Source organism: Ostrea edulis, chromosome 2 (genome assembly GCF_947568905.1).
Source record: "Ostrea edulis chromosome 2, xbOstEdul1.1, whole genome shotgun sequence".
Classification (NCBI taxonomy): Eukaryota; Metazoa; Mollusca; class Bivalvia; order Ostreida; family Ostreidae; genus Ostrea; species Ostrea edulis.
Window position 1 is genome coordinate 52,352,100 of NC_079165.1, and position 13,767 is coordinate 52,365,866.

The following is a 13,767-nucleotide window of genomic DNA, read 5'->3' on the forward strand; positions in this document are numbered from 1 at the left end:
AAATGTCATGACCTTTCTTACGATATCAAGCAAAACGGGCTGACCCTTTAAATTAGGGGCCCAGAAGGGTCCAAAGGTTTATGAGAATATCTCAGAAACTATTAATATTTTGTAATAAGTCATTGAAGCGGAAATGTTCATCTAAACGAGCTTGTTCTTATCAAATCAAAAAGTAGGTCATATGTTACGTAATAAGGGATTTTAAGGGCCAAAATCATAAATAATTGACGCCTCATATCTTGAAAACGACAAATATTTTGAAAAGCATTATTGAACAAAAGTTGTTCAGAATGATAATCTAAACAATATGTACATTTCGTTTTTTCCCTATGTGGCCCCGTTAGGGAGCTACAGTTTGGCCCCTAAATATTTCTTGTAGAGATAACTCGAGAACGGTAAAGAATTTCTAAATACTTGTTGAACAAAAAATGTTTAAAATGACAAGGCCTTTCTTACGATATCAAGCAAAACGGGCTGGCCCTTTAAATTAGGGGTTCAGAAGGGTCCAAATGTTTTTGAGAATATCTCAGAAACTATTAATATTTTATAATAAGTTGTAGAAGCGGAAATGTTCATCTCAACGAGCTTGATCTTATCAAATCAAAAAGTAGGTCATATGTTACGTAATTAGAGATTTTAAGGGCCAAAATCGTAAATATTTGACGCCTCATATCTTTAAAACGACATATTTTTTGAAAAGCATTATTGAACAAAAGTTGTTCAATGTGTCATAACCTATCGATCAATATCAAAAAATGGGTCTGTGGGCCTCATGGCTCGCCTGTAGAGTCGATTTTTGTCGATATCAGTCGATTTCAAAAACGTAACTGGTAAATATTTTGTAAGGACATATTGAACAAAAGTTGTTCAGTTTATCGAGATCTATCGATTGATATCAAGAAATAGGCCTATGGTCCTAATGGCTCGCCTGTAGAGTCGATTTTTTGTCGATATCGGTCGATCTCAATAACTTTTTACAGGTAAATATTTTGTAAAGACATATAGAACTAAAGTTGTTGAGTCTATAGAGGGCTAACAAATGACATCAAGAAATAGGCCCGCGGGCCTTATGGCTCGCCTGGAGAGTCGAATTTCAAACGAATTTCACCGCAACTTTGCTTCAGAAGCTTATGATATGAAAAATTGATTATATCTAAAGTGTCTTAAAGTCGGAAACTAAATTGGGACTCATTTGTCTTTTTTTTTTTTTTTTAACTCCGAGTGCATCAACAAATCGGACGGAAGCCCTACTCATTGCTCGCAACGAGATCGTGTCTAGTTTCTTCTTATAATTATTATTCCTCTTCTTTAGTGAGAAATTTGTCCGACCGATTTTGTGAAAGTGCTTCGACAGATCCACTTCAAACTTTGTGAGGTGATCAGGGGTCACTAGGAGGGGTGAATTCAACTTTTCAAATTTTCAAAATGGCCGCCGTTTCAAGATGGCGGCCAAAAAACATCAAAAACTCAAGGTTGTCGGATTTCAACCAAATTCAATTTCTAGGGTAATTTAGTGACCCCATGTCCATTTCCGCCATCAAATTTTTTTTTTGAGCCGCCATTTTCAAAATGGCTGCCATATACCGAAATATTTGAAAGTGTTAAAATCTATACAACATTTGGGTTCTGGGGTAAATTGAGAGTCCACAATTCATTTCTAGCATCAAAAACCATTTCTGACATGGGGAGGTGTTTGGAGACATTTGTGTTGGCATCCCAACACAGTTATAGCTCGTTATATTTTGCGTTAGTACAATTTGCGTCGAGTTTAACGCAGAATGTAACAAGAGTACCGCAAACGGTACATAATATGCCCGTGAAATGCTTACATAGGGTGTTTTCCTTGTGCTATAATTTGTATAACTTTGCTTCAGCTAGTATCAGCCATCATGAGGCTGTGACAAACTTTCATATGAACAAAGGGTCTTAGCTTAAAAATCGAGATTTTCTCAAAATGGACCAAGTTCAACAACCTGTAATTTTTTCAAAAATGGAAGAAAATCAAAATCCTTCCCCAGATGCACATCTTCAATACCCATACAAACACTCCACAAAATAAGATGGTCCTCACTTGAAAACTGTGGGAGGGAGTTGGGCGGACAAATTATGTACCCTCCATAGAATATTAATTTCCAAATAGACTAAGTTCAACAACCTGTAATTTTCTCAAAAATTGTAGAAAATCAAAATCCATCCCACATGCACATCTTCAGTATCTATACAAACACTCCACAAAATAAGAAGGACCTCACTTGAAAACTGTGGGAGGAGTTGGGCAGAAAAATTATGTACTCTCCATAGAATATTAATTTCCAAATAGACTAAGTTCAACAACCTGTAATTTTCTCAAAAATTGTAGAAAATCAAAATCCATCCCACATGCACATCTTCAATACCCATACAAATACTCCACAAAATAAGAAGGCTCTCACTTGAAAACTGTGGGAGGAGTAGGGCGGAAAAATTATGTACCCTCCATATAATAATTATTTCCAAATAAAGGGGCAAAACTCCTGGAAAAAAGGTCGAAATGGATCAAAATTGCAGTATGATCTAGAGTGACCCACAAAGAAGCTACACAGCAAGATTCAGCATGATATGTGAAAGGGAAATGAAATTATAAAGAGAAAACCCCGAACGGACGGACGGATGCATGACGTACAGACATTGCTGTACCATAACAAGTCCCGTCTAGAGACGGGCGTATAATAACGTAAAATGTCATAGATATACAAGATATATTGAGTGCCAAATTAGCATAAACTAACGTAATTGAAGATAACAATAGTGTATTACATTTTGCATCGTTATTACATTTTGTGTTGCTACAGGTCCTTCTTTTATGAAATGACATAACAATCGTGGATTTTATATCTATTTTTACTAAGAAATATTTTCTTTTTATACAAAGTACTAGAATACAGTGCAAGAAATTCATAAACATTGAATATGAAAATTACATCAATCATATATTTTTAATCGCAATGCCAACTGGTATAAATATACAGTCAAGCACTTTGCATGTTAGGGGATCAAAGTTTTACATACAAATATATAAGGAAAATCATTAAAAATCTTCTGATGAAGAATCACTGGGCCAGAAATGTTTACATTTACACGAAAGCTTCCTGACATAGTGCAGATTCAAGTTTGTAAAAATCATGCCCCCCCCCCCCCCCCCCCCCCCCGAGATGACTCAGGTGAGCAATGTGGCCCATGGGCCTCTTGTTTATATATATATATATATATATATAAGAAATAATGCTTTTTAGCTCACCCAAGCCGTCATTTAAATGAGCTTTTCAAAGTTACATATATATACTTGCTTTGGAAGTTCATCCAAGTATTATTGCTGAAATTTATGTATAGTTTACTAAGATGTTAAATATATTTTATTATCAGTTTATCATTTTGATATATAATTTCATTCTTAATTGGCACTTTTACAGAAAAGATATAACATATCCTGGATCTCGAGTTTTATTCTACAGTAGGTTAAGACCAAAACAGGTTAGTAGGATAAACTGGGACTTTCCAGGAGTCCTGCATCAACTCAAAAGCAGGATTTTTAGGCAGATCCCATAAAATCCTGCAAAATCCCAGTCCTGTCTGCTGGGACTTTCCAAGATATTCCCACTTTCTCCTCTTCAGAGTGCAGGATTAAGTGAGACTTTGCAGGACTATAAAAGGCAAAAATGTTCAAATTATCCTTAAAAGTCCTGAAACGTCACACTACCAATACCGTCCCTCTTACATGTATTTCTTGTTAATCTGGCTTCAAAACAGTAGGACTTTTCAGGACAATCCTGATAAATCCTGGGACTTTCTCTCAAGATTTCCTGGGGTATCCTGATGAATTTTCAGAGAGGTCAGGCCCCATCCTGGGGTCAGAGAACTTACTCCAGAGATCATGAAAGGTACAATTTTGGTAGAGATTTTCCTGCTCTACATCACTATGCATTTAGTTTTCCTTACACAGTTGCGGTTTTGGAGAAGAGAATTTTGAAAATTAGTCAATTTTTGATAGTTTTTGCCCCGCCCCTAAGGCCCCAGGGGTGCAGGAGTCCTGAAATTCAAAATTTATGTCCCACTTGTCCCAAGGATGCATCATACCAAATTTGAAACGAATTGGAATAATAGTTATCAAGAAGTTAAAATGTTCAATTGTTTACGTACAACAACCAATTGCAAACATAGTAACTGAGTAAACTCAGGTGACCTAAAAAAAAAAGGTAAAAAAAACTGATCTACTTTTAGCCTGAAAGTAGGTCAAGAACAGACCAATCCAGCTGAAATGCAAACTGAACTTGTATTCCTCCAAGAGGAAGCAACTGTTTGACCTACTTTTAGCCCTACTGTGGGTCACGGACGGACCAATCCAGCTGAAATGCAAACTGAACTTATATTCCTCTGAGAGTAAGCTTATGACGAAATTTCAAGGCAATATCTGCATTCGTAAGGAAAAAGGGTCTGGAAAACTTTGACCTACTTATAGCCCTAAAGTAGGTCAAGGTGGGAGAAATTGTGACAAAATTTCAAAGTCATACATGCATCCGTTACGGAAAAAAGTCTGGAACACCTCAGACGGACAGACAGCCAGCCAGACGGATATATGCACGCACAGCGCCATAACATAATACGACGGTCATATAAAAAGCAGTGACAGATTAAGGGATGCATCTTTGGGCCTAAACTAAAGTTTTCCGCATGATGCAGGAGTGCTGGTAAAATGGGTAGGCAAACCAGGGTCAGAGCAAATTGAAAACACGTTTTTTTATATATATATTTTTTATCGTAATTACTCCAGCAATTGATTATGTTTCTGACAGGTTGATACATGTAAGTATTTCAACTTCAACATTTGGACATTATATAGACATATTTCTGCTAAAAATGGTTGATATAATTGAAATATATGATTAAGATTAAAACAAATAGATGGGTCCTCCATCTCAAATGTTTTAGAGATCCACATATAATAAATATCTTGTTGTTACGAATTCATGAAGTTGAAATTGCTCATCTATTGCTCAAATGAGCAAATTGGACTTCATCTTCTTTTACATGAAAGAGAAAATCCGTCTAATTCATTTTGCTCACCTAATGCTCACATGAGCAATTTGGACTTAATACAATTGCAAGTAATTTGTTCACATTAGCTTTCAATATGTAGAAACTTCACCGCATTTGCACATGTGTAGAATTTGCTTTCAAATCCTACTCTAACAAAGTTTCACAATCTGCAAATGAGCATATCTGTAAAACTACTTAATGTATACGTTTCTCATCCGATTCTCATGTGCAGCTTATGAGTTGCACATGAGGAAAGGCTAGGTTTTTCTGTATGGGTACTTAGTTTAGTTTTCACTGCCACTGAGCAAGTCATTCAGCCATGTTAAAGATATTTTGTCACATGATTTGCGGCACTGAAAAATGGTACTATATATGTTTCTAATGTAAAATGAACACTTTTCAGTTTGCAATATGCATCGAAGAATCAATTTAATTAAAATTAGACTTCTTAAATTCGCGCCGTATACTCGTAATTGCAGTGTTTGTGAGCGTATTTTAGCATCTGATTTTAATCAGATTGATCGCAGAATATAACTGTTTTGATTGATTGATTGAATGTTGTTTAATGTCCCTCTCGAGAATATTTCACTCATATGGAGACGTCATCACTGCCGGTTAAGGGCTGCAAAGTTTAGGCCTAGCTCGGCGCTTATGGCCTTTGAGCAGGGAGGAATCTTTATCGTGCCACACCTACTGTGACACGGGACCTCGGATTTTGCGGTCTCATCCGAAGGACCGCCCCATTTAGTCGCCTTCTACGACAAGCAAGGGGTACTGAGGACCTATTCTAACCTGGATCCCCACGAATTAACTGTTTTGAAAAAACCCACAAGCATTCTGAAAGTATTGCATGGCAATACATAGTCACTTACCGGTTGCAAAAATTACTGTATCACAACAATATTCAAAATTCATTATGGAGGTTATGGTAAAGGGGAAAATTGGGGAAACAGGATAGGAATGGTTGGAAATCAACTACTATTCGAGTAGAGATCAGACGAGGAAAAAAAACAAATTTATAATTAGGTTTAGGTCTTTAACCAAGTCAATAAACTGTGACATGTAGGTGATCATGAATAATCTAGCTATATTGTTTTATTACTATGCTAGAAGCTTTAATGAGTGTAGTATTCTTAATTCTTAATCTACAGAGATAAGAAACTTGGATGTAATCTAACAATTCATGCTATTTTTCTAAGTCCAAGGGCCATAACTTAATGAAAAATCAACGGACTGAGAGGAAATTCGAACTTGATCTGTAACTTGTTATGGTAAAGCAATGTACCAAATATCAAATGAATATCTGAAAGCACAACCAAAAAAAAGAAATTGTCCGGAAAACTGATAGTTCATGCTATTTTTCTAAGTCCATGGGCCATGACTAAGTGAAAAATCAACGGACCAAGACGAAATTCGAACTTGATCTGTTACTTATCATGGCAAAGCAACGTACCAAATATAAAATAAATATCTACAAGAACAGAGAAAAAACAGAGTGGAAAACTGGACTGACGGACAGAGCGCAAACCTAAAGTCCACTTCGACTTCGTCGGTAGGGGACTAATAAAGTGATACCTGGGATCTGTTGAAAACGCAAAAAATGCTCAGCAAGCCATGTCTGAATTATGTTTTCTCACCATTACCCAAATTTTTTCAAGATATTTACATTTCAAATGTTTTTGCCTTTGATATCTTTACAAATTGTAATTCCTCATGGATGTAATGATATTTTGCTGGTATCTGTAAACTGTTATAGCAATGTTACCAGCAACATATGCGAGAATCATCCACTCCACCATGGTGGCTGGTGCCCCTCTCCGCTCCAATTTTATCTTCTCTAGGTCTGATGCAACTTTGTCTGATAACCCAGGTATAGGAATCTCCACTCTTTGAGACACCAGAATCAGTAAAACTGTCCAAGCATAAAACAACTTTAATAAATAATAGTGTATATAAATCACCCATAATCAAGTCAGATAACACATGCAACATTTAGTCTCAGTTGTCATTTCATTGTGGAATCTGTGTTATCTCCCGAAAAGTTTCAGCAAATTGTTTTCACTATCGTCCACTCGGAATGTTCAGCCAGAATTGCCGTGTTTATTTGAGAGAGAGAGAGAGAGAGAGAGAGAGAGAGAGAGAGAGAGAGAGAGAAACAGGGGCACATATAGTGGGAGAAGAAAATTTGAAGTTGGCTTCTCAAATCAAAAAATCTTGACAAGCCAAAAAACAAGAGGCCCATGGGCCACTTCGCTCACCTGAGTTACTTTGGCCCATATCTGAAGACTTTCCATATATATTTGTATGTAAAATCTTAGTCCGTATTTATGGAGTGCCAAATTAACATAAACTCAAATAATTGAAGATATCTTCAATTATTTGAAGATATCATCAATTCAATTATTGCTCTATTTAATTGAATTAATGTGTGCATTAAATCAATTATTGCTCTCATCAAATGAATTAATCTGCTCATCAATTGAATCAATGAGAGCAATAATTCATTTAATGCGCTCATTAATTCAATTATTGCTCTCTTCAATTCAATTGATGAGTGCATCAATTGAATTAATGAGAGCAATAATAGATTTGATGCACGCATTAATTCAATTATTGCTCTCTTCAATTCAATTGATGAGAGCATCAATTTCTACAAAATACTGCTCACAATAATTAATTTAGAGCTCAGTATAAATAATTTGATGATCTCTTTAATTCAATTGAAGATATCTTTAATTATTTACAATGCTTTTGTATAAGGAATTAATGCACCCATCAATTCTTTTAAAGAGAGCAACAATTCAAATTAAAGAGATCATTAATTCAATTGTGGATATGTTGAATTGAAGATATTTTTAATTATATGGTTGCTCTCTCTAAAAGAATTATTGCTCTCTTCAAATGAATTAAAGATATCATTAATTCAATTGAAGTGAGCAATAATTGAATTAATGTGCGCATTAAATCAATTATTGCTCTCATCAAATGAATTAATGCGTGCATCAATTCAATTATTGCTCTCATCGATTTAATGCGCGCATTATATCAATTATTGCTCTCTTCAATTGAATTGTAGCGCGCATCAATTCAATTGTTGATATCATTAATTCATTTGAAGAGATCATAATAATTCAATTAAAGAGAGCATCAATTCAGCTGAAGAATTAATGCTATCATCAATTCAATTAATGCGTGCAATAATTCAGAATTATTTGAAGAGATCTTTAATTAAATTGTTGCGCGCATCATATGAATTGATGATATCTTTAAATAATTGAAGATATCTTCAATTATTTGAGTATGTTAATTTGGCGCTCCATACGTATTGTGGCCCCAACCTACCCTTGGAGGTAATGATTTTTACAAACTTGAATCTGCACTATGTCAGGAAGCTTTCATGTAAATATCAGCTCTTCTGGCTCATTGGTTCTTGAGAAGATGATTTTAAAATATTTTCTCTATTTATTCTCAAGTAAAACTTTGATCCCCTATTGTGGCCCCAACCTACCCCCGGGGCCATGATTTGAACAAACTCGAATCTGCACTATGTCAGGAATCTTTCATGTAAATCTAAGCTCTTCTGGCTCATTGGCTCTTGAGAAGAAGATTTTTAAAGATTTTCCCTATATATTTCTATTCCACGCCCTTCTTGAAGTTCTCAGGTGATCCGACACCTGGATCGCATACCACAACATGAATTTGTTTGTACGGTCAGGTGGGTGCATGACGTTCTTCCGTACAGCTGGGGGTTGTTTTTTTTTTATTGGGGGGTTAAATAATATTTGAAGATGGATATTTGTAGCAGGTGAAGCAATTCTTGTTCTGATGGGCCTTATGAACATTGAGCAGTGTGAGGACATGAGCCTTGCATTTACCGGTATGTCAGATTTCTTTACCAATTTTATTGATGAACAGAATACAATATACATGGTTTCAACATTTTCATGGCTTGAGTACAACAATTTAATGACCTAAGCTTACATGGATTACCTTCTAAGGATTTGTTTATAACGCTTTGTTGAACAAATGACTTATAAATGGTGTACGTACCATTATTTAATAGTTTAAGGAAGAATTGCGGATAAACGACATTGTATGTATCATATGTAATCTTTAAGTGATCACAAACAACGAAAATTAATCCACTACAAAAACAACAAGAGGTACTGTGAGCAATGCTCACTAAAAATACCCCCCCCCTTACCTCAATCTCCCAAAGGGTGTTGTTAATAGGTTTAAATTACCTCTTTCCTGAGTGTAGAAAAGAAAGGGCATGACAAAACCTTGGGTAGTCTCTTCTCTAGGAGTGTGTTTGACCTTTGACCTTTTGACCCCAAAGTCAATAGGGAACATCTTCGTCCCATGGGTAGTCCATATGTATGATATGGTGACTGTAGGTGGAAAGGGTAACGCTTTAGAGCCCAGGAACCATATTGCTACTTCAATGTCCAGTGCGCTTGACCTCTGACCCCAAATTCGATAGAGAACATCTTCGTTCCATGGATAGTCCATATATATGATATGGTGACTGTAGGTGGAAAGGATAACAATTTAGAGCCCGGAAACCATTGCGTCTACAGATGGACGGACGGACAACCTGATTCCAGTATACCCCCACAACTTTTTTGCGAGGGGGGGGGGGGGTATAACAATTTTTTCCCCAACGAAATTAAAACGTCTACAGTAATCTGTTACCGATTCTGAGATCTGGTGCAAACAAAAATCTCTTGTTAAACAAGAAGCCCATGGGCCACATCACTCACCTGAGTCACCCTGTCATTGTTCAGCTGTTGTGATTTATAAAAGATTTTTTTTATCGATCATTATTCCCATGAAAAAGTTTGACCCCATATTGTGGGTCCAACCTACCTCCAAAGGATCAAAACATAATTGAAAATGACTTCACATAACACAGAGATGCCTCAACACCAATATGACTAATGTGATCTTGCTCTTCTGGATAAGACCAAGGTCACAAGGTCACCTATAATATTGCGTTTCAACACCATTATAGTACATCTACATTGACATTTCAGCCCAATGGCATTCAGGACCAGAGAGACTTCGGCCCTGTTACACCCTAAATCGTCGCCCCATCCCAAATCGTCGCATGACATTTCACCCCAAATCGTCGCCCGGCAACGATTTGGGATGGGCGACGATTTAGGGTGTAACAGGCCCAACGCCACTTCGGCCCAAATGTAAAATAAAGATATTCATCAATCAATTCTCAATTCCTTTGGTTTTTAGGTATTTTGTTTTCATTTGATCATTATATTGATTACCCGTTTGTAACCGTGTAGAATCGCTACGATTGAAGTGAAACCTGGTTAAACGCGGTAATTGTGAAACAAAAACATTCGTCCCTGTGTACCCCCAGATAATTATGAAAAGCTAACCATGAGCAGTGGGAGAGAAGCCATTTGATATCCATGTCATTTCATTGCATACTATTCCTTAGCTGCTGCTAGAAAAAGAAATATGTTGGGTGAGACTATATAAGTTTTATTATAAATAGTATATAAATATTTATAAGTATGTATAGGTTCCCATTTTTCGCCAATTAATATATGAAAATTCAATTCAAAACCACGAACACGACTTAACCAAAAAGTTCTTTTTATTGATAAATGCATTCAAGATATTTCGACTCAATACTTCTACGGAAATAACATTCTGAATATTATCTCGGCATCAAACGGTCTTTCCCTTACAAACTTTTCAGAGTAAACACAACCAATTACAACTTAGATTAATTGTGTCAACTCCAAGCTTTCTGTGTATAGTCTGGTCCAATTTACATTAAAAAAAAATCAGCAAAGAAGAAAATACAGGTAAGGGAGGAAAATGGGTCGAAGTGTCTCTGTGCCGAAATGTCAATGTACTCATTGGATGGAGTTGAAAATAAGACTATAGGGGGCCCTTCTCCACCACCACCACCCCCTCCCCCAAATCCGCCGAAGTGTCTTTGGCCATTGCATGGGGCGATGTGTTGGTGTTCTATATATTGTTGGGAGGAAACTACGGATGATATACAAGGGCAGGGATCGGGCCGAAATGTCAAATGTATTCTATGGATAGAGTTGAAAATAAGGGTGATTTGAATAAATGGGTCGAAATGTCAATTGGCCGAAGTGTCAATCTAATATGATGTTGTGTTAAAACGTAGTATTATGTGTAATATATAAAGCAAAAAACAAAAAAATTGGGCCGAAGTGTCTCGGAGAAAAAATATGGGACCGAAATGTCTTTGGGCCGAAGTGTCTCAAAAAATTTGGGCCGACGTGTCGTACTTTTTGGGCCGAAACGTCTGGGCCGAAGTGTCTTTGGGCCAAATTGTCTGACATTCGTTAAGGGGATATCAAATAGGTAAGATTTGTATTATGAGTAGGTCAAACTTCCAGGTCCAGGTCACAAGATCATACACCGCAAGTTGCATCAAATGAAAGGTCTTTTTGTAAGAAAAATGTGTATACAAACTATGAAGCCCTAGCTTAAATAGTTCAAGAGATTTTTAAAAGATTTTCCCCATATATCGGCATATAACCCTTTGATCCCCAATTGTGGTCCCACCCTACCCCCGGGGACCATGCATTGCACAAACTTGGATCTACTCTATGTCAGGAAGTTTTCAAGTAACTTTGATTTTTTCTGGCCCAGTAGTTTTTGAGAAGATTTCCCCAATATATTCGAATGTAAAACTTTGATCCCCTATTGTGGCCCCACCCTAACCCTGGGGGTCATGATTTGAACAAACTATGCACTATGTCAGAAAGCTTTCATTTAAGTTTGAACTTTTCTGTCCCAGCTAGGGGTTCTTGAGAAGATTTTTAAATGCCCTTAACCTATTGTTGCATTTTCGTCATTATCTCCCCTTTGAAGGGGGCATGGCTCTTCATTTGAACAAACTTGAATTCCCTTCACCCATGGATGATGTTTACCAAGTTTGACTGAAATTCGCCCAGTGGTTCTGGAGAAGAAGATGAAAATGTGAAAAGTTTAAAGAGACAGATGGATGGACAGACGACGGACAACCAGTGATCAGAATAACTCACTTGAGCTTTCAGCTTAGGTGAGCTATAAAGAAGCAATTTCAAAAAATATTCACGACAACAGTGATGTCTTGGCTCCGCTTGCTACTTTCTGATTGGACTAAGAAGTCAGTCAAAACAATTTGCTGAACTTCTTGAGAGATAAGGCCGACTCCATACTTCAGAGTCGGTCCTACTAAACAGAGTACGCTAGAGTACGATAGTCTACTTTAGAGTATGCTGGTAAAAATTTATAATTTAATACAATTTAACCACTGTTCGTAGATGTTTAAATGTATATCTGGAATATAGTGTGTTTGTTTTCATTATTTTAGGGATTATTTTAAGTTACAGTTTACCTATGGCATGCCAAATTCACAAAAATGAGCTAAACATAGTTTCACAGTTGATAAACTAGGTTTATCGACTGTAAACTATAGTTTACGGACCGCAAACTATAGTTAAAGGGAACGTAGGGTCAAAAATCAAATTTTGATATGTGAAAACTAGTACCATGCAGACAACAAAATCTAGCATAGAAAAAATAATTGCTGCTGATAACAAGATTTAATCTGTCATTTAGGTAGCAGGGGACAGTTTCGGACTATAGGCCCGGTCAACTTTTTCAAAAAATGGAATTACCCTGTATTTGAAGTGATATTACATGTGTAAAAATGTATACAATAATTTTAGGATGCATGTCAAATGTAGCTGAGTGCTTAGTAAAAATGTTGATTTACAACATGTAGGTGTCACCATGATTCCTAGCATATAGATGGGTGCAAATACGAAACTAAGACACGTGGTCAGTTGCTGAAGAAATTCCGGTGAAAACATGCAGGGTCTAGCAAAAGGTCTGTAGCTGTGAGGGAAGGTGGATGGCCCCATATGAGAGGTAGATTTTTGAGAAGGGCAGATAGGGTTCTTGATTGTGCACAGTGTCTAAACCCCCATGTTTGGTACTGTGATGGTGTGGGGGTGGTGCGGATTAGCCCAAATGAGGGAAAATCAAAGCAAAAAAGGGGAACCTGCTCAGAGCATGTTTTGTGCACCAGCACCAGTATTTATAGATTACATGTAATTTAGGGTCATAATTTATTAACTACACTAATATGAAATACAAGTATTGACATAAAAGGGAAATATGATTTTTCATTAGTCTGTCATAATCTGACTTTGGTGTATACCCCCTATCCACATGTTTCAAAACCAAAGAAACTGTCCCCTGCCACCTTTAAGAGAATGGCATTTTTTGAAACCCATGGAATTCAGTCAATTTCATTAATATTATCAAGATAAATGTATTAGATATGTAATACAACCCCTTATTTCAATAGATGTATCACATTAGTGTCACAATGGTAGACAACAGAGTCAAGGGGGGTAAGCTTTGCTTTAGTACTATGGAAAACCAGAATCTGGTCAAGTATCATAGTGACATGTAAGTACATGTAAATAAGCTTAGTGGTTAAAATAATGTTATTTGGGGTACTTCATATACTGTGCATTCTTTTTACATAGATTACATGTAGTTTTACATGTTCTACATGTAATTAACAAATTGTACTGATTGACAGGTCTCAGGTACAGTAGATCACATTTCTTCTCAGCACCATGATACATATTTATGAAAAAATACTTGCAGATAGAGAAATAAGTCATT

The 13,767-nt window shown here is 36.5% G+C and overlaps 1 protein-coding gene and 1 long non-coding RNA gene across 3 annotated transcripts in view; one reads left to right on the forward strand and one right to left on the reverse strand.

The window, feature by feature from the left end:
- The window catches only part of LOC130051788 (uncharacterized), a 165,558-nt gene that overhangs the window by 129,468 nt on the left and 22,323 nt on the right, over positions 1 to 13,767 (forward strand). The gene's annotated exons all lie outside the window — the stretch shown is intronic.
- LOC125682085 (transient receptor potential-gamma protein-like) overlaps positions 1 to 13,767 on the reverse strand; it is a 201,279-nt gene that overhangs the window by 44,371 nt on the left and 143,141 nt on the right. For both annotated transcript variants that reach the window (XR_008800026.1, XM_048922484.2), the window contains exon 6: positions 6,839 to 6,985. Coding sequence is in view for 1 of the 2 variants with exons in the window: in XM_048922484.2 (XP_048778441.1) it covers positions 6,839 to 6,985 (147 nt within the window). In the remaining variant the exon portion in view is untranslated. The remainder of the gene's footprint in view (positions 1 to 6,838; positions 6,986 to 13,767) is intronic.